Here is a 21763-nt window from a genome sequence, read left to right as displayed (position 1 = left end):
TGATCTCTGCCTTCTGAGTAGCTAGGATTATAGGCATGAGCACCAGCACCTGGCTAGAATATACAGTTTTTATAGAACAACTTTTATAAAGTTATGGAACATAGAAGTTTTATAAAGTTACTTATACAGTGTACTTTTGTCACTCATAAACTCAATCAATTGCTAAGAATTTGTGATATCTACTTAATCTCTCCTATTTTTTATATTTTTCCTTTTCAATGTAATAAATTTATATGGTTGGCTTAATCTATTTTATCTCTGTTAATCCTCTATCTGGGTGCAATAGCCAATGAATATTGCTTTTTAAAAAAAAGTTTATTTTTCACAAATTTGCCTTTTTTGTTAAAATGGTGTTGCTTTGCCAACACAACATTCTTTTTTGAACTAATATCACAGTGAGTTAAAAACTGGACTTGAGAGCCCTCTCCCACCACCTTGAGTTTGAATCTCTCTTTCAATACTTACAACTTTAGGCAAGATATTTAACCTTTCCATACCTTTGTTTAGATATTGGCAAAATGGAAATAAAATAGTACCTACTTCAGTCTGGCAGAGTGGCTCAAGTGGTAGAATGACAGCAGAGGTCCTGCATTCCCCGAAATAAATAAATAAACTCCTACCACATTCAGTCACCAGAAAGATTAACTGAGGTAAAACACATGTAAACACCTACTAATAATGCATAGCTAGTAATAGAAGAAGAAGAATTCAAGAATGTGAATTATCTTTTTATAAACTCAGGAGCTACAATTAGAACCAAGAAAAGTCACCAGATGTTTCTTCTCTCTGAGGAAAAACAAAAGGCTCAGAGCTAAGAGGTTTTTGTTTTGTTTCGTTTCATTTCACTTTGGTTTGGACAATGCTGGAGATCAAACCGAGAGTTTCACGCATGCTAAGCAAGTACTTTTCCACTGAGCTATACCATCAACTTCAAGAATAGTTTTTGAAAGGTATTGATATTCAGATGAAGATAAAAAACTTGAATTTCTTTTTAATTATCTTTTAATATCTAATGAAATCTATTTGTTCAGTACCATAAACATCAATATTTTTGTTATTAGACAGCTAATTTTCCAAATTTATTGGGAGAGCTTTCTTAAACACACATTCTGGATTATACTCCAGAGCAGTGCTACTTAAACTTTAAGGTACAAATAAATCACCATCTAATCTTGTTAAAATACTGGTTTTGATTCAGTAGGTCTAGAGTGAGGCTTGATAGTCTATTTATTTTTTTGTCCCCATCCCTGCCCCCGACACCCACACACCCGCCATGGTGCTGAGGATTGAATCCAGGGCCTTGTGAATGCTAGGCAGTGCTATCACTGAGCCTGAAATTCTTCATTTCTTACAAGCGCCCAGGTAATTATATTTTGAATAGCCAGTTTTCATTAGCTGTAGGTGAAAATTACCCAATTTATTCATTTACCCAATGAATCAGGTTTGATATCCATGTCCTCTAATTAACACTACAGTATAATAATGCCAAGGGGTACACTGGAGCATTTTGTGTACGATACTTCCGGCACAGTCCCTACGTCTTCTTTTTAAAGTTTCTTTAAATCTCTTCCCATTTTCTTTTTCTTGCTGTAGTAGTGGGCACCACGTGTATCCTATTAGTCCACTTAGTCAGCTGTGGGCTGGAATGTAAACATCTCACCAGTGTTTCAGGCTGATGGAGTGGCTCCAGCAGTAGAGCAGCTGCCTGGCAAGCATGAAGCCCTGAGTTCAAATCCCAGAACCATCAAAAAAATTAAAACATTTAAAAAATAAAATGTATATATAATCTCAGTAACATTTTTTTTAAATTGCAGTATTTTCCCTTATTGTTCATCCCTCTTCCCTGTTTGTTTTGTTTGTTGGTTTGTTTGTTTTCAGTACTGGGGTTTGAACTCAGGGCTTTGTGCTGGCTAGGCAGGTAATGTACCACTTGAGCCATACTTCAAGCCTATTTTGCTTTGGTTTTTTTGGAGATAAGGTCTGAATTTTTGCCTAGGCTGGCCTGCACCACCATCTTCCTGTTTTAGGCTTCCCACCACCACAGCTAGAATGACAGGTGCGCACCATCAGGCCCAGTTTTTCCCTTTGAGCTGGGGTCTCACAAACATTTTTGCCTGGGCTAGCCTAGACTACCTGATTTCAGATTTCTGTGTAACTTGGGATGACAAGCATGCACCCCTGCATCCAGCTGTGTTCAGATGGGGTCTCACAAACTCATCTCAAACTGTGATCTGCCCAATCTCAGCCTCCCATATAACTAGGATTATGTGCATGAGCTACTGGCTCTCAACTCCCTACTCTTTTTTTTTTTTTTTAATGTTTTTACATTCAAACACACTAAACTATAGATTTACTTTATTTGGTTTCTTGGGGGTGTTTTGGTGCTGGGGATTGAATCCAAGACTTCATTCATGGTAAGTATGCACTCTACCACTAAGCTACATCCCCAGTCCCTGTTTCTGTTACATTTCCTTCAACTAGAATAAAGGAATAGTGCCTTGTTCTATCCCCAGCACTTATATTAATCAGTCAATAGATGTAGCTTAGCAAATATTTGTTGAAATAATAAATGAGTGTCTCAGATTAAAAGAAAATAGATGGTGTTTGAAAGTTTGAGCATTATAGTGTATATGTGTATAAATGCTATAGCTTACAGATGCATGGTGTTATGATAAATACTTCATACTTTTTGCTCTTTAATGCAAAAAGTATGGAATTATTAATTCCATATAATTCTTTTAAGAGAATCACTTCAATAGGATAGTATTTATATAAAGTTCAAAATAGGCAAATGTAATCTTTTGTTAGAAATAAGGTTATTTGAGGAAAGGCAATAATTAAAAGGGTATGGAGAGGGTTTCTTATGTTATGCTTAATGGTGTTGCTTCTTGGGTTGGGTATAGTCACACATAGACATACTCGTAGCAGGGACTGTGGCTCAGTGGTGGAGCACTTGCCTGGCATGCAGAAGGCCCTGAGTTGATCCCAGCACAGAGGGGGAGGGACATTTTCCTAGTATACCATTAAACATTAAACTAATTGTATGCCTAGAACTTTGTATTTTATGTTTTATACATCAGAAGATTTTATTTTAGGGCTGGGTTGTGGCTCAAGTGGTAGAGTACCTGTCTAGCAATCACAAGGCCCTGAGTTCAAACCCCCGTCTTGCCAAAAAAGAAATGATTTTAAAAGTTTATAAATAAGAATTAAAGCTCCAGGCATTTTATAAATGTTTATTTTATTCTCCCTGCAGCAACTACAGAGCTTTATTCTTAAAATTAATACTTTCATTTGGCTTTATAGATGTGTTGAAGTAGTAAATAATTTAATTTTGTACTCTTATATTTTAATTCTTCTTTCCTTAGCAAAGAAAGACTAATAAGAAGGTTCGAGTGACAGTGAAGCCCCATTTGCTGTATAGAGTAAGTTTCTAGCCAAGAATTCAAACTTGTTGCTTTAAATTTGAAAGTATGAAAGAAATAAAAATGTTCTTATGCCAGGCATGGTGTTTCATGTCTGTAATCCCAGCACTAGGGAGACTGAGGCAGGAGGATCAAGAGTCTGAGGCCAACCTGGGCTACATAATGAGTTCAAGACCCATCTGGGCTACGTAGCAAGACCTGTCTCAAAAAAAAAAAAAATTTTTTTTTCAGTTATTGGGGTTTGAACTCAGGGCCTACATTTTGAGCCACTTTAGCAGTCCTTTTTGTGGTGGGTTTTTTCGAGATAGGGGCTCCATGAACTATTTGCCAGGCTGGCTTCAAACCTCGATCCTCCTGATCTCTGCCTCCTAAGTAGCTAGGATTACAGGAGTGAGCCACTGGCACCCGGCAGTATTTCAATATATTAAGAAAACTTTTAATTGGAATTAATAGCTTTCTTCTTTTCAGCCTTTAGAACAGCAACATGGAGTCGTTCCTGACCGGGATGCAGAATTCCGTCTCTTTGACCGTGTTGTAAACGTGAGAGAGAATTTTTCAGTTCCAGTTGGCCTTCGGGGCACCATCATAGGAATTAAAGGGGGTAATGTCTCAATACTTGATATGTCCTCAGCTGTGTTTATACTGTAAAGTAAAATATGAAGCTTCTCTTTTCTGTCTTGTGTACTCATCTGGGAAATGGTTAAAAGATGGGGAGGTTGAGAAACTCCTCCAGACCATTACACCTGATCACAGGGATGGTGTTCAGGCAACTGCACGGGACGTTCATCAGTTCTCCTTGAACTTTTGTCTAGTCTCACTCAGAACTTTAATTTTAAGATTTAAACAAATCTAACCTCTAGGGATACACAGACATAGTGTTATATACAATTAAAAGATTTGAGAGCTAAATATACATATTAATTTGAATTTTATGAATACAGCTAAATTGTATATATCCCCAGCCCTTATGTTAGGTATTTTTTTATCATGGTAAAAGGCGGGGAGTAAGGATCTAAATGTGCATAGATTGAAAAAGATGTCAACCCCAGCATAAAGCAGTAAATCAGGTTCCCAGGGTCAGGGTGCTGGCAGTACTGTCCCCCTGTGTCCCAGGTTCTCAAAAGGAGGAAGAGCAGGCCAAGGCATATTTAGGGCCAGCAGTATTCCAGACACTTCAAACATTTTGCACCAAACCCTCACAACCACATGAGAGGTCGGTGTTTTTTCCTTGCCTGAGAGTTTAAGTAACTTGCTCATGTCTATATAGGTAAGTGTCAGAGCTGGAATTTGAACTGATTACTACCTACTTTGAGCAGTAGCTAACCACATTTTCTACTGCAGATCATTTCTGGGTCTTCCTGCTTATGAAAGACACTTTTCTTTCCTGGTTCTTTTTAATTTCCTGCATGTATTTTCAGCTGCAGGAAATGGAGAAAGGGGGTCAGGCTGTGGGTCAGGTGTGGTAAAAGTTAGGTGTATGTAATGAAGCAAACCCACTGCTGCTGTTTGCACAACTTTTGCACCTGTTCAGAGTTTATGGATTCAACTCTAGCTGGGTTGTCTTGATGAGGCCTTAGAACTCCGATTAGAGAAGTTTCCTTTTTTTTTTTGACAACTATCCGTAAGAGCAGCCTCTTGGATTCTTGTCTTGAGAAATTTAAGGCTACATCCATACTGAGTGGAATAAAGGTCTGTCATTAATCATATCTACCATGAATATGGAATGAGATGGGGAATATTTTTCCCTCTGCCTTCAGCTGAGTATAGTAGTGCTGTCATCAATAACCTGCTGAGGAAGTAGCCCTCCCAAGACAGGAATGGAGCTCAGCCTCCAGAGCAGAATTCCTGCCTCTTACTTTCACTTTCTGAAGTCTGGATTTTAGGTAAAAGTGTCATGTTAAAAAGTACAGATGGGGCTGGTGGAGTGGCTCATGTGTTAGAGCACCTGCCTAGAAAGGGTGAGGCCCTGAGTTCAAACCCCAGCACTGCCAAAAGGAAACAAAAAAGCAAATGAACTCTCCAGGCTTGGTTTCAACTGGGCAGTGAGGCAGCTGTATACTCCAGGAAATGTGGAGATGAGCAGCAAGCACAGTGTCACTAGTTGCGTAGTCAAAGTTATCAGAGGAAAAGAATAGTGGAATGGAGCAAAAGAGACTGATGGATTTTAAGGAGTTGGCTGATGCATTTGTAGAGGTGGCGACTCCAAAACCTGCAGGGCAGGTGCGAAGGCTGGGAATTCCAGGCACAGTCGATGTTGCAGACTTGAGTCCAAAGGTAGTATGGAGGCAGAATTTCTTCCTTTTGAGTTTTTTTCTTATGGTTGTCAATTGGCTGAAACAACGCACATTAGATAGGGTGATGTGCGTTACTCAAAGTCTACAGGTTTAAATGCTGATTACATCTTAAAAATACAGGAATAGCTAGGTAAGTCCTATCCACACCGCTGGATACCATAACCTAGCCAAGTTGGACGTAAAATTAAACCATCATGAACATCTTAGATATGTGTCCTTCTAGTGTGCAGTGTGCTCCATTACTCATAAGGATGGGGCAGCAGTGATCACAGAATGACACTCTTACATTGTATTTTTATTCTAATTATTTTAAGAAGAAAGGCTCCATTTGGAATGAGCCCTGACACCTCTAACTGTCGCTTATAACAAAGGAAAGCAGGTCCGGAATTCAGCTAGAAATTAATTACCTTGGGTGTTTTTTTTATCAAGTTTATTTTTACAATGACCTATTTATGGCAGGTAATACTAATTTTCCTTTTGTGTTAGTGGCATAATGTGTCCTTTTAAAACACATGTATATAAATGAAATATATACGTTTAAATTTGGGAGCTTCTAGGAGTGCAGCTCAGTGGTAAAGCCTAACATGTGTAAGGGCCTGGGCTTGATCCCCAGTACCACCCACCAAAAAATTAAGACCTATCAAAGAAATGACTCCTTTGAGTTCTAAAAAGATCTCTAATTGTTTATTCAAGCTTTCAAAATAGAAGTGATATCTTACTTTAGTTATGTGAGCTTAACAATGCTATTTATGTCATGGAGTAAAAGGCAAATAGGAATCGTGGTTTGTTATATCTAGTTACAAATTATAGAAATTTTTAAATAAAAATTACCAGTCTGGAAATACACCAGAGTTGGTGAGAATATAGAATAATGTAAACTCTTATAATACTAACTATCATTTCTGGGATCCAAAGCTACTAAAACTAGTAAGTAAATTTAGCAGAGTTGCAGACCAGAATGAAAGAAAAAAATCAGTTGTGTTGCTATATCCGAGAAATGAGCAGACAAAAGTTGAAATTAAAAAAAAAAAACACTTATAATTGTAATAATACCAACTTATAATAAGCTGGTGAAGTGGCTCAAGTGGTAGAGCAGGTAGCAAGTGTGAGGCCCTAAGTTTAAACCCCTGTATTTACACACACACAAAAAAAAGAAGAATTAATTGATGCCAGGGACTCATGCCTGTATTCCTAGCTACTCAGGAGGATTGAAGTTCAAAGCCAGCCCCCAGGAAATAGTTTGTAGAACCCTATCTCGAAAATACTCGACACAAAAAAGGGCTGGCTGAGTGGCTCAAGTTGTAGAGTGCCTGCCTAGCAAGTGTGAAAGCCTGAGTTCAAACCCCAGTGCCACAAAAAAAAAAAAAAAAAAGAAAGAAAGAAAGAAAGAATTGAGGGGCTGGCGATTTAGCTCAGAGGTGAGTGCTTGCTTACCATATCCAAGCTGGTTGTAAAATTTATATGGAACAAAAGCTCTAGACTAATCGGAACAATTTGAAAAAGAAGAACAAAGTTGGAGAATTTACACTACCTAAATGCAAAATATATAAAACTTTAGTAATGAGAAACTGTGGATTGGCATAAAAACAGACGTGTGTGGTTAGTGGAATAGAATTAGAGTCCAGGAACAGACCTGGATGCTTATGGCCAATTGATTGATTTTTTTTTTTTTCCAACAAGATGCCAATGTACTTCGATAGAAGGGATAATCTCCTCAACAAATGGTGCTGGCATAATTAAACACTATAGCAAAGAAATGAACCTTAACACCTTACCTTACACCCTCTACAGAAATTAGCTCAAAATAAGTCACAGACCTAAATGTAACAGCTAACATTGTAAAACTTCTGTAAGCAAATCTTAATATTCTACAGTTTAGTAAAGATACCTTAAAGAAAACACAGAAAGCCTCCACTACAAAAGAAAATAATGATAATTTGCACTTCATTATAAACAATTTTAATGCCAGCATTCAGGAGGCAGAGGAAAGAGCATCTTTTTTTTTTTTTTTTTTTTCATTTTTCTTTTATTATTCATATGTGCATACAAGGCTTGGCTCATTTCTCCCCCCTGCCCCCACCCCCTCCCTTACCACCCACTCCACCCCCTCCCGCTCCCCCCCCTCAATACCCAGCAGAAACTATTTTGCCCTTATCTCTAATTTTGTTGTAGAGAGAGTATAAGCAATAATAGGAAGGAACAAGGGGTTTTGCTGGTTGAGATAAGGATAGCTATACAGGGCATTGACTCACATTGATTTCCTGTGTGTGGGTGTTACCTTCTAGGTTAATTCTTTTTGATCTAACCTTTTCTCTAGTTCCTGGTCCCCTTTTCCTATTGGCCTCAGTTGCTTTAAGGTATCTGCTTTAGTTTCTCTGCGTTAAGGGCAACAAATGCTAGCTAGTTTTTTAGGTGTCTTACCTATCCTCACCCCTCCCTTGTGTGCTCTCGCTTTTATCATGTGCTCATAGTCCAATCCCCTTGTTGTGTTTGCCCTTGATCTAATGTCCACATATGAGGGAGAACATACGATTTTTGGTCTTTTGAGCCAGGCTAACCTCACTCAGAATGATGTTCTCCAATTCCATCCATTTACCAGCGAATGATAACATTTCGTTCTTCTTCATGGCTGCATAAAATTCCATTGTGTATAGATACCACATTTTCTTAATCCATTCGTCAGTGCTGGGGCATCTTGGCTGTTTCCATAACTTGGCTATTGTGAATAGTGCCGCAATAAACATGGATGTGCAGGTGCCTCTGGAGTAACAGTCTTTTGGGTATATCCCCAAGAGTGGTATTGCTGGATCAAATGGTAGATCGATGTCCATCTTTTTAAGTAGCCTCCAAATTTTTTTCCAGAGTGGTTGTACTAGTCTACATTCCCACCAACAGTGTAAAAGGGTTCCTTTTTCCCCACATCCTCGCCAACACCTGTTGTTGGTGGTGTTGCTGATGATGGCTATTCTAACAGGGGTGAGGTGGAATCTTAGTGTGGTTTTAATTTGCATTTCCTTTATTGCTAGAGATGGTGAGCATTTTTTCATGTGTTTTCTGGCCATTTGAATTTCTTCTTTTGAAAGAGCATCTTGAGTTCAAGGCCAACCTGAGCTACTTGGCTAGGCCCTATCTTAAGAAAGCAAGGGCCAGCTGGAGGTATGGCTTCCAGGTAGAACAGCTCACTCACAAGCATCAAGCCCTGAGTTCAAACACCAGTACCACCAAAAAAAATAAAAAATTTAAAAAGCTGAACATATATGTAGCATAGGGCCCAGCCATTCCATTCCTAGATACTTACCCAAGAGAAAAGAAGGCTTAAACCCACGCAAAGCCTTGTTCATGAATCTTCACAGCAGCTTTGCATGTAATAGCCAAAAACTAAAAACAGTACAATGCCCACAAGCCAATGAGTGGAAAAATTGTTAGGTGCCTGTGCAATAGAGTACCTCTCAGCAATGAAAAGCAAAAACGTGTACAAGAATCAGGAGACTCTGAAATAAGTGTGCTGAAAGAAGCCAGGCAAAAAGGAATGTAAACTGCTTGGTTATATCTGTATAAAATTTTAGAAATACGCACTAATGTATGGTGAAACCAGATTTTTAGTGGTTTCCTGGAGAATGAGGTGTGGATTACAAAAGGACACAAGTAACTTTTGGGGAGATAAAATCCTACTTGTGATGCTTCATGGTTAATTACATGTGGTGAAACTCATTGAGTTATATGCTTTAAATAAGTGCAGTTTGACATATGGCACTTGAATCTCAATAAACTTTTGTTTTTTCAGTTGCTTGCCCTAACACCCAGCAGTCTCACTTCTAACCTAGGGATTTACGTGTTTGTGATAGCATTTCATTGTTTATAATAGCAAAAGTCAGAAACAACTTAAATGACCATCAACAGAAGAATGGATCTGTTACTGAATACCATACATCCAAAACCAGAAAGACACAAAGTCAGATGGTGAACCTCACAGATACAGTGTTGAAACAAATCAACATAGCTTTCGAAAGAACATATTCCCTACTACATTTTACATATGTTTCAAAACTTGCAGGTTATTCATAGGTACGTACATATGTAGTAAAAGTATAAGAAGATCACAACTGCCAATTTGAAGACTGTGGTCATCTTTTGGGGAATTGGAGCACAGTGATCTTTTACAGCACTCATCTGTTTCTTAGCTTACGTGATGCTCATTGGATTGTGGTTCGTGTCTACAATTTCTTTGGTGAGGGGTTTCAGACAGTCTTGATATGTAGCCCAGGCTGACCTCAAGCTCATGATCCTTCTGCATTAGCCTCCCAAGTGCTAGTATTGCAGTGTGCCCCACCACATCTGGCCATATCCTGAATATTTTATATGAATTTTTAATGAAATAGTGCCCTGAGCACTCTAAAACCTTACTGCTGATTTTTGATCATATGTTCATTTGTTTTTTCTCTCTTTCTCTGACAGCTAATAGAGAAGCTAATGTACTTTTTGAAGTATTATTTGATGAAGAATTCCCTGGAGGCTTAACAATAAGGTTTGTGTTTCTAGATAATAATTGTACCTTGTGACAGTTTCCCTATGGCCTCTGATTTTACATTACTTAAAAATTAATTTGTCCACAATTTGCGTTTATAGTATATTTAAGACATCATACTTGCTACTCGGGATGTAACAGTGAATGAGATAGACTTGCTTTCTACCCTTACAGAGATAAATTAACCAACTGACCTCAATATTGAGTAATTAAAATGTGACAAGTATGTAGAATAGATGAACAGTAGTTGACTGGAGAAGGGGAAAGATTAGTGACGAGTGCTGAGGAAGACAGAATAGCTTGCAACAAAGGACATTTATGGTCATACAGCTTGAGGACTAGAAATGTCCTTTGAGTTGAGTAACAAGAGAGTATTTCGGTGGAGTTGTGAGGGCCAAGCTGTATTGGAGTGGTTTGAAGAGTGAATGGCAGACGCGGTAATGGAGATGGGAAAGTGAGGTGAGCCTTAAGAACTGTGACTGTGAGGAGAAAGCAAGGTAAGTGGAGGTTAGTAGGTTTGATGACTAGGGCTGGGTTGTTTCTAATTCAAAGTGATGAGACAAGTAGTTTACTTTGAGGGAGCTCTAATACAAAGTTTCAAGTTACCAGAACAGAACAGGATGCTGCTAGAATAAGAGGCACATGGTGAGTTACAAAGTGTGAGCACTCATTTAAACTTTGCTTACCTGATGGGTTAGTTAAAGCAGCTTACCTGCAAGATCTTTAATGAAGAGATATATATAATCCTTTCTAGTTTTCCTTTCTCCCTTCTAAAAATTAGCTAAAACACTGAAGTGAATTTAGTTTAGTTTCTTTTTTCTCCTCTAGTTTTGTTAATGGGTAACTGCAGTTTTAAAATTACTTTTGTTTAGCCTCCTAAACATACAAAGTGGTCACCTTCAAGTGCTATTATTGTTGTTTTATAACTTGAATACTTGTTCCCCAAAGACTTCCTGCCTGTACTCTTTCAATGTAGCAACACAGTCTAGATCCCTTATCCAATTTTACTTTTCATAAAAATGTTCGATTACCAATAACCTTACCTGTATATACATATGTGTATGCATATACATACATACATTTTTTTTTTGAGACAGGGTCTTTCTATGTAGGCTAGATTAACTTCCAACTTGTGATCCTCCTGCCTTAGCCTCCCAAGTACAGGGGTTACAGGCATGCCCCATCACACCCAACTCTCAAAATAGCTTTTTTCATTTTTTTCTAAGTATTCTTCTTTTCCCCTCCTAGTTAAGAGCAGTGAATTTCTTGACTGATAGACGGCTGTGTAAAAGATTGCTCCTGTCACAGTGCAGACTCTTTAGAAAATAAAGTTCTCATGAATATACACATTTTGTAATAACCTTGGCTTCTAAAAGAACTCTTACTTTTCCACTGGGTTTTAATAAACTTGTAATCTCACAGAGGAAAAAATGTTAGGTGATAAAAGTTGAAAACTTTTGACAAGAGAAGGCTTTTGCCCCCCAACCACCCCCCGCAGTGACGGGAATCTAACCCATGGCTTTGCACATGTTTGGCAAATGCTATACTGCTAAGCTACACCACCAGCCAAGAAGGCTTATTTTAGTATCTAATCCTTTTATCAAGGCCATGAAGAAAAGAATCACAAATACTTGTCTCTTAAGCCTTCCCAGGTCCAGGCCTAGGTCTTTAAGATAGGAAAATGAGCTAAATGTGGTGGGGCACATTTGTAATCCCAGCTACTCTGAGGCCAAGGTGGGCAGATATAGGTGCCAGGATGGCCCAGGTAAAAAAGTTTGAAACCCTGTCTGAAAAAATAAAGCAAAAGGGGCTGGAGGTGTAGCACAAATGGTAGAGCACTTGCCTAGCAAGCTCAAGGTCCTGTGTTCAAACCCCAGTACCACCCAAAAAAAAGGGTTTGGGGGAAAGATGAGGATAAAAAAAAAAAAGGTCTGGACTCACTCAGCATTCAGTCAATAGACAAATGAGGTCAAAGTTGATATTTACCAAGTTCTTTGGAAGAACTGCACTGGAAATGGCTCCACATGGTAGCTTCTGGGCTTTTGTAACCCAGACTATTCAAGCTTTTTGGCTTGGCTTGGCTTGGCTTGGCTTGGCTTGGCTTGGCTTTAAGAAGTTTAAACTGAGCAAGTGGCTCACACCTGTAATCCTAGCTTTTCAGGAGGCATAGATCAGGAAGATCAAAGTTCAAAGCCAGCCTGGACAGATAGTTCTTGAGACCCATCTCAAAAAAAAAAAAACATCACGAAAAAGGGCTGGTGGAGTGGCTGAAGATGTAGGCCCTGAGTTCAAGCTCCAGTACTGAAAAAAAAAAGTTGACATTTAATTCATAAAATTTCAATTGTATTCAACTATTGAAATGAAAACTCCTTAAAAATAAACAAATACAGACTCTTAGAACACAGCGATTTGTCTTTCCATTTAGTAAGCACTGAACGGCATACTGGAAAACCACCTTATAAACTGAGATCTTTCTATGATTTCAAATTCATCTTCTGAATTTAAAAGTATTATTTATTAGTTCTGATGTGGGTTATCCATCCCAAAATTGTTTCTTCTCCCTAGTGCTTTAATATAGTTTTCTACTTTTAGGTGCTCATCTGGTAGAGGTTACCGACTGCCAACAAGTGCCTTGGTGAACCTTTCTCATGGGAGTCGCAGTGAAACTGGAAATCAGAAGTTGACAGCCATTGTGAAACCACAGCCAGCTGTGAATCACTGTTGCTCCAATTCGTCAGTTTCATCTGGGCATTTGGGAGGCCTCAGCCATTCTCCTCAATCACTTTTTGTTCCTACTCAAGTAAGTCTCTTAGTTTTAATTTCTCTCCACCCTGTTTACAAATCCCAACTCAGTGAATACTATTAGTTTTCCTTTTCTGATTTTAAAAGTTTTGTATAAAATCAATTCCACATTTTTTAAGGTAGTCAGCTAGTAAAGAGTGCTGTTAGTCAGGTGTGTTGGCTCATACTTGTAGTCCCAGCACTTGGAAGACAGGCAGTAAGATCACATGTTCAAGGCTAGCCTGGACTACACAGCAAGAGTCTGTCTTAAAAAAAAAAAATTGTTATTAGTTATAATGCAGCTAAGTGCTGGTGGCTCACACCTGTAATCCTAGTTACTTGAGAGGCTGAGATCAGGAGGATTGAGGTTTGAGACCAGGCCAAGAAAATAGTTGATGAGACCCCCATCTCCAAAATAACCAGAATGAAATGAACTGGAGGAGTGGCTCAAGTGGTAGAGTGCCTGCTTTGCAAATATGAAGTCCTGAGTTCAAACCCCAGTCCCACCTAAAAAAGAAGAAATGCCTTTATTTAAATAATGAGCTTGAAAATATCCATCTTTTCCCCTAGTTTCCTTATATATTTACTTTTTCAAATAAACACTTAAATTTTTCATATAAAATCTAAGTGTCTTATGATGCTATTTGCTATGAATTGTATAGATTTGAAAGGTAAAAGGAAATAGGTTACTATATCACATCAAAAACAAGTAATAGTTCATAGGTGATTGTCTTCATCTTTCTAGGCACAAAAATTGAGTTACCTTTTTTCTTTTGGTATTAGTAGGGTTTGAACTCAGAATCGCAATCTTTCTAGTCAGGCATTCTACCATTTGAGCTATGCCCCCAGCCCTTTTCTTTACTTTTCAGATATGGTCTCTCATTTTTTGGCCCAGGCTAAACTGTGATTCTCCTACCTAAGGACTCCCACATAGCTGGAACCACAGAATATGCCACCATGCCTGGCTTATTGAGATAGGGGTTCTCACTAGCTTTTTACCCCAGCTGGCCTTCTGATCTGCATCTACTGAGTTGCTAGGATTATAGGGATTAGCCACCACATGTCACTAAAAATTGAGTTACTTTTTTTTTTTAAGTGGTTCTGGGTTTGAACTCAGGGCCTCATGCTTGCTAGGCAGGAACTCTACCAGTAGAGCTACACCTCCAGCTCTGAGTTAACTTTTTGAGACACTTATCTTCAATTCCACGGCCCCAAACCTTAGGCTTAACCACATTTGTTTTACCCAAATAATACATGCTTATTGTAGATCAGTTGGAAAATGCAGATAATTAGATGATAAACAAAGTAAACATAAGCAAAAATCCTCTCAAATCACACAGATAACTACTGTTAAATTTTGCTGTGTGTTTGTTCTCAAATCTTAATATGCATGAAATCAAAAAAAGAGCCAGTTGTTTTTTACTGTTGATTTTTTGAAATAGAATCTCACTCTGTAGTCCAGGATGGCCTGGAACTTGTGATGCTTCTGCCTTGGTCTCCCTTGTGTAGAGTCACAGGCCTGCACCACCACACCCCGTAGTAATCACCAATTTTTAAATTCATTAGATTGCTTCTTTGTAAGGTGGTCCTTTGTTTTGAACAGGGCCTCACTATGTGGCACAGGTTGGCCTTGAACTCATGGTCCTCTTGCCCCCACCTCCCAGGCACATACCACCATGCATAGCCACAATGAAGGTTTTTTAAATAAGGTGTTAGTTTGAATGAGATAATTTATTAGTACATTACAAGACAAAACAAATGGTGGGGCTGTTGAATGAGTGTAATCTTTACAGTGCTGGTTATGCTTTAAATACTTTCCTGTAAAACCATTCAAAACCTTTTGTATCTGAAAAAGGCCAGTCTCACGCCACTACCATATTTGTAATTGCTGTGCTGAGCTCTCAAAAACAACAACTGGGGATTTCAGATAGTGAGAGTAAATATCACATCTACCACTGAGTAACTTTAATAAATAATTCTATTTCTGATAAGTATATTTTGTCATGTTTCATCTCCATAAGAGATTGTTGGTGCTTTGCTAGGTGTCTGCTAAAGACGACGATGAATTTTGCAACATTTGGCAGTCCTTACAGGGGTCTGGAAAAATCCAGCACTTCCAGTCAGCTATGCAAGACAAGGTTAGTAGTCTTTGTTTAATGAAAATTAAGTTTAGGGCAAATATATTTTTGTTTTTCTTTTATTTCTACGGTGATTAATTTTATCATGAAATCTCATAAAATAGAAACTGACAGTTTGATCATGAATTTTCATGTTTCTTTTCAGTCATATATAAAAATTTTTGAATCAGTGAGTGAGAATATAATTTTTCTTTTAAATCAGTTTTGGGTTTTTTTTGTTGTTTACAAAACATAATAATTATATTTTAAATTGAACAAGGCCTTAATCATAACATATGTCATTAACTTATATTTTGCACTTGAATATAAAATCTTATGCTAGCAATTGTTTTCTTAAATATGAATAAGCAAATTCACATTCCTCTATAGAGATAAAAAAAGTGGTCTGGGTGTAGCTTGATGGTAGAGCACTTTCCTCGCAGGCACTGGCACTGGGTTCACTCCCTCGTCCTCCAAAACAACCAAGAGGGAAGAAATGCTGCTGGAGAGGACAGACTCAAACAAGACATGAACAAGACGCTAATTACTGACCTCACGTCTCAATTTAGGTCACACAGGAATGTTCTCTCACGTTTACACGACAGTATGCTGTATCATTAATGCCCCTTATCTGTTTCATTGTTCTGTAGTAATGGTAGCAGTGCAAAGCTGAGGGTAGGCGAGGGGGTTCTGAGGGTTGCCTACCCTGTGTGAGGAGGCAGTGGGTTCAATTCCTAGCACCGAAAAATAATGATAATAATAAAAGAAAAAAGAATTAACTATAGGATTTATCACTTAAAGGTCATTGGAAACCTTGACAAAAGCAAAGATCAGTTTGAGTACATGATGGGAATGAAAGACTAATTAGAGTTTGGAGAAGGGGAGGTAGCAGTTATAGGCAGTTCTTTCAAGGAGCTTGCTCTAAAAGGAAACCTTAGCAAGCACAGTGGTACATGCCTGTAATCCCAGCTGCTCTCAGCTACTCAAAAGGCTGAGACAGAAGAATCCACTAGCCAAGGAGTTCAAGGCTAATACAGGAAGACCCTGTCTCATAAATGAATGAATGAACAAATGAGTGAATGGAAGCGTTACCCTGACTTCCTTCTTGCCTTACTTCTTTGTTTATTAATTCCTGCTCTTTCAGCCTTTCCCTAGGAACTGTCCCCTAAAGTCAGGTTGACTGACTCTCAACCTGTCTGCTAAACTTTGCTAACCTTATCACCTCTGGTTCTGACCTCTCATCAAGGTCTAACCCAGTATTTCCAACTTTCTCGAGAGCTAGTGTAGCTGGGTATTTCACTGTCATGTCAACCTCAAGATGTTCCAGATTTAAACCCACTTAAGCCTCTTTTTTCTAACACCACCATTTTCCCAGGCATGTAATATAAAAAGTCTGCAATCAAACATTGTTGCTTTCTCACATTATTTTTGCATTGTGATAATAAATCTTTGCTCCTTTTCAGTTCCCACAATTGGACTTAGATTGTCATCTCACGCCTGCACTAACCTCTGATGTGTTCCTGTTTCTTGTCCTATTTTACTTGGAGTCTTCTTATACACTATTGCCTGATTAATCTTCCTTAAGGACTCTTTCGCCTATGTTGACCCAAGACATAATTGGACAAATTATCGTCTGGGTTCAAACTCAGTTTATGCCGTGAGGTAGTTTGGTACGATAAGTATGTTGTCAGTATTCAGATTTCCCTACTAAATTGAATGAATCTGTTTTCCTGAGCCCCTGTGACCTCAGTATAAAATGAAGGCACTGAACTTACCTGACCTCTGAGGTCTTTTCCAACCCTAAAAGAGTATTTCTCTAATACTCTTGGATGTTTAGTCCTATCGGAACCTACCCTCAGACTCGTCAAACCTGTGTCTGAGGCCTGTTTAACCTGTAACTAACTGTGTCCAGCTAGTTGATGAACTAGTTTGTTCCAGTGAGACTGGTCTCTTCCTTTCCTTCTCCCACAGGTGATTCCTACATTGTTTTGTGTTCTTTTTTGTTCCTTCCTTCTCTCACTACTGAAATCCCCTTAGGTCTCAGTCAAGGTCTGCTATTTCTTCGAGATCCACTTGATATTATGTCTTCTGCATATAACTCCTATTATTAGGTGGTTTCATTATTTATTTCAAATGAACACTTTCATTTTTATCTCCTGCATTTTACAATTTTATGAGTCGCCAAATATAACGCTTAAATTCATAAAGCATTATTAAGCAGGCTAGTGATGACACTCATCTGATTAGCAAATTGGAGAGAATTCATCAAGATAAAAAATATTTAAGCTTTTATTTGTAAAACACAGCAGTGTACCCAACACAAAATCAATGGCACGCTGTTTCTCTGACGTGGTACTGTGAGCCACAGGTTTAAAGTTAAAGCTCAAATGTCAGTGAGTTCTGGGTTCAAACTCCTTTTCAGTTTGAGCTCGGTTTATTCATCCGTAAAGTGGAATCGGAATACACCATAGCATTATTACGGTTGCCATAATGATAACTGGGTTAATGAAAGCAAAGTACATTTACCCTGCCTGGAACCTCATAGACCCATCTCTCAATCCTAATGTTCTCATTCCCTGCCTTCCACTCAAAACCCCCATAATGTACTGCTTCACCCCAAAGCTCCACTGGCCCCCACGCCATGACCATAGCAATCTCATGCCATTCTGATCCCTCAAGACTGAAGAGCCTGATGTGCTGTGTGTGGGCGCCCATGGACCCTCTTCTCATCCATCGCCTATCAACAGCTGCCATGGAGCAGTCCCAGTACTCAGAAGAAAATATATAGGAGCTGACAGAAGTAAAATTGTGAAGTGATAACTTTATAGTGACGATCTCTGGCCTCTCCTTTAGCTTCCTCTTGCTATTTCAGCTGTGGCAATTTGTTTTCTTTTTACTTTTAGGTTTTCTCTTCATACCAAAAAAAAAAAAAATCTCTGATAGAATCTTTATATTAAAGTTACTCATGCCATTCTGTTAATTTGTCCATTTATGAGCTATCTGAATTATCATAGCTTTATAGTCAGTTTTGTTATCTGGTAATGAAGTCTTCTATCACTTGACAATATAAAAATTAATGAAAATCAGATATTCAGAGAAGAATTGTGTAAATGAGCTAATATCCTCAGCTTTGATAAAATAGAGTCAGACATCAAGTTTTTAAAAATTTTAGTGGAAAATTAAACATAACAGAGTCAAGAGGATAATATAAGTGAACCCACAGATTGTCATACCCTATCCTGCTTGTGTCAGACCCTATTTCTTCTGTAACTGCTACTCACTTCCTACCCCCATCTACCCTGGAAATGGGATTCTTTGAAGCAAATGTAGAAAAAGCTTTCTTTGGAGATTGATATTTCTGTTGTAAAGAAACATTTGCCCCCAGTTTAGTATTTTCTTTAGTTTCTGTACTTGTTAGCTTCATGCAAAATTAAATTTAATTCTTCCTATTGAAAAATTACGCTTTGGGAAGTGTTTTCTATTTATCTTGCTGTCTAACTAATGCATAGAGAAATATCTGGAGTGATGGTCATTGTGTTAATGATATTTCTAGTGGGTTTGGGATAGTTTATTTTAAATACTGTATACTTACTAAGTTTTTTCTAATGAGCTGTGTAATTTTATTGAATAATAAAGTACTTATTAATTTAAATTGAGGAAAAGAAGTAATTGTAATATTAAGGTTTTTCTTAACTAATTTATAAGGATTTTAACTTTCAGGGTACAGGTCTACCTCAGGAAATGAGTCAAGTAACTCAACAGCGTAAACCTGGCTTTAATGATAACGGTGTGAAATACCAGCAAAGAAAATATGACACTCACAGAAAATGTAAGTTTTCAGTTAGAAGGGTGTGTGCTGTATGCTAATCTGCTTCCTTCTTTTTAATAAGCAACTTTATTGAGATATAATTCACATCCTATAAAATATATTCACCCTTCAGAAGTGTGCCATCAAGCGGTTTTTGGTATTTTCAAAGTTACTTAATCAGCACTACTATCTAAACTTAGAGCTTTTCATCACCCCTAAAAGAAGCACCATACCCGCTAGCACTCATCCTTCTAGGAACTGGCAACAGCTAATTTACTTTCTGTCTCTGTGGATTTGCCTGTTTTCGAAATTGCATATAAATAGAATAAAAAAAAGTGACATTTAGATACTAGCTTCCTTAACTTGGCGTGATGTTTTTAGCATGTGAGATGATGCTTGGCATTGTGTATATCATGTATCAGGAAGGACTTCATTCCTTTTTATGGCTGAATTGTATTCTATTGTATCAATCCCATATTTTACTTATCCACGCCTTCATTGATGGACATTGGGGCTCTAATGATGCCGTGAATAGCTGTGTATTATTTTTGGGGAATAATATTTGTAATTCTCTTAATATATATTTGTGAGTAGAATTTCTGAGTCATATCATAACTAATTTTTTTTTTAATACTGGGGTTTGAACTTAAGGCCTTGTGTTTGCCTAGCCATGCCCCAGTCCTGTGTTTAACTTTTTGTGGAACTACCAAAATGTTTTCCAGAGTGGCCATTCCATTTTACATTTCCACCTGCAATTTGTGAGGGTCCAGCCCAGTTTCTCCACCTGCCACCATAGACTTGCTACTGTCCATTTCTTTGATGACACCCGTCTGACAAGATGTGAAGTGTAATTTCCCATTTTCAGTTCATAAGTGGCTGATAACACCAAGCACATTTTCAAGTGCTTATCACTGTCTGCATGTGTTCTTTGGAGAAACATCTATTTAAATCCTGAGTTCTAGGCCATCCTCAAACTTTCAATCCTCCAGCCTCAGACTCCTGAGTGCTGGAATTACAGGTGTGAGCTACCATGCCCAGCCTGGGCTCACTTTTTAATTGGGTTGGTTTTTCTTTTTGATTTATAAGAGTACTTTGTATATTCTTGATGCTGCATGCTTGTCAGATACATGATTTGGGAATATTTTCTCCCATTCTTTGAGTCATATTTTCGCTTTATATTATCCTTAAGCACAAACGTTTTTAATTTTTTATGAAGTCTAATCTATGTATTTTTTTCAACTCTTTCTTTGGTTGCTTATACTTGAAGTGTCATAGTTAGGAAACAATTGCCTAAGACTGATGTGGCTCAAGAGGTAGAGTGCCTGCTTTACAAGTTCCAAGCCCTGAGTTCAAACCCTAGTCCCACCAGAAAAAAAGAAACAATTGCTTAATCTCGTCATGAAGAATTAGGCCTGTGTTTTCTTCTGAGAGTTTTTGTTTGTTTTTTGTTTGTTTGAGACAGGGTCTTGCTATGTAGCCCCAGCTGGCCTCAAACTTGCAGTCCTCCAGCCTCAGTATTTATAGTTTTACCTCTTAAAATTTGATTACTTTCCACTTTGAGTAAATTTTTGTGTACAGTGTGAGGAATGCATGTTCATTCTTTTGCCTGGAGATTTAACAGTTGTCCCGGCATCATTTGTTAAAAAGACTGTTCTTTCATTCCTTCCTCATTGGATTTTCCTGACATCCTTATCATTCATTTCTGGGCTCTCAGCTCCATTCCACTGATCTTTATGCCTATCCAAGTACAAATAGCCCTCTAACTGTAGCTTTCTTGTAAACTCTGAAATTAAAAAGTCTGAGTCCTTCAACTTCGTTCTTCTTCAAGATCGTTCTGTCTACTCTGGGTCTCTTGCATTTCCATGTGAATTTCAGGATCACCTTGTCTGCTTCTGCAAAAACTTCAGCTGTAATTTTCATAGAGATCACAGTGATCCTGCAATTCACTTTGAGTAGAGTTATCACCTTATCAATACTAAGCTTTCCTGTCCATTAGCACACGTGTCTTTCCATTTAGTTAATTCCTCTTTAATTTCTTCCAGTGGTGTCTTACACTTTTAGTGAAAAGTTCTTGGACTTCTTTGTTTTTTCCAAGTATATTCTTTTTAATCCTCTTATCAAACAAGCTGTGTTCTTAATTTTAGTTTTACATTGTTCATTGCTAAACTGACTTCTGTATGTTGGTGGGGTTTTTTTTGTTTTTGTTTTTGTTTTTGTTTTTTTTTGTGGTACTGGGGCTTGAACTCAGGGCCTTCACCTTGAGCCACTCCACCAACCCTATTTTTGGGAAGGGTTTTTCGAGATAGTCTTGTGAACTATTTGCCTGGGCTGGTTTCGAATCTCAATCCTCCTGATCTCTGCCTCCTGAGTAGCTAGGATTACAGGCATGAGCCACTGGTGCCAGCTGATACTTTTATCTTGGAAGAGTAGTAGGTTTTGTTAAATGTTCATTCTTTTCTTTTTTTTCCCCTTTCAGCAGTGGGGATTGAACTCAGGACCTTATACCTGCTAGGCAAGCACTCTACGACTGAGCTACATCCCCAGCTCCTCAAATGTTATTTCTATATCTAGTGAGATGATCTATCCTTTATTCCGTTCATATGCTATGTTCAATTGGTTATATTTCATATGTTGAACCCACTTTGCATTCCTGGGGTAAATCCTACTAAGTCAGAGGATATAGAATCCTTTTTATTTGATGCAAGAGTTGATTCGCTCATAATTTTTTGAGGAGTTTTTGCATCTATATTTATAATGGCTATTTGTGATTTTTTCCTTGAGATAGCTTTGTTTTGGTATCATGCTCCTACTGACCT

General features: G+C 38.1%; 1 protein-coding gene across 2 annotated transcripts in view; it reads left to right on the top strand.

Annotated features, from left to right (window-relative positions):
• Positions 1-21763, top strand: part of Xrn1 (5'-3' exoribonuclease 1) — a 101742-nt gene that overhangs the window by 52313 nt on the left and 27666 nt on the right. For both annotated transcript variants that reach the window (XM_074059642.1, XM_074059641.1), the window contains exons 28-33: positions 3366-3422; positions 3891-4023; positions 10172-10241; positions 12834-13041; positions 15065-15160; positions 18860-18968. In XM_074059642.1, coding sequence (XP_073915743.1) covers positions 3366-3422; positions 3891-4023; positions 10172-10241; positions 12834-13041; positions 15065-15160; positions 18860-18968 — 673 coding nt within the window. The remainder of the gene's footprint in view (positions 1-3365; positions 3423-3890; positions 4024-10171; positions 10242-12833; positions 13042-15064; positions 15161-18859; positions 18969-21763) is intronic.

Source organism: Castor canadensis, chromosome 17, assembly GCF_047511655.1.
Source record: "Castor canadensis chromosome 17, mCasCan1.hap1v2, whole genome shotgun sequence".
NCBI lineage: Eukaryota > Metazoa > Chordata > Mammalia > Rodentia > Castoridae > Castor > Castor canadensis.
Note: the sequence above shows the minus strand (reverse complement) of the source record. Positions and strands in the feature narration are given on the sequence as shown.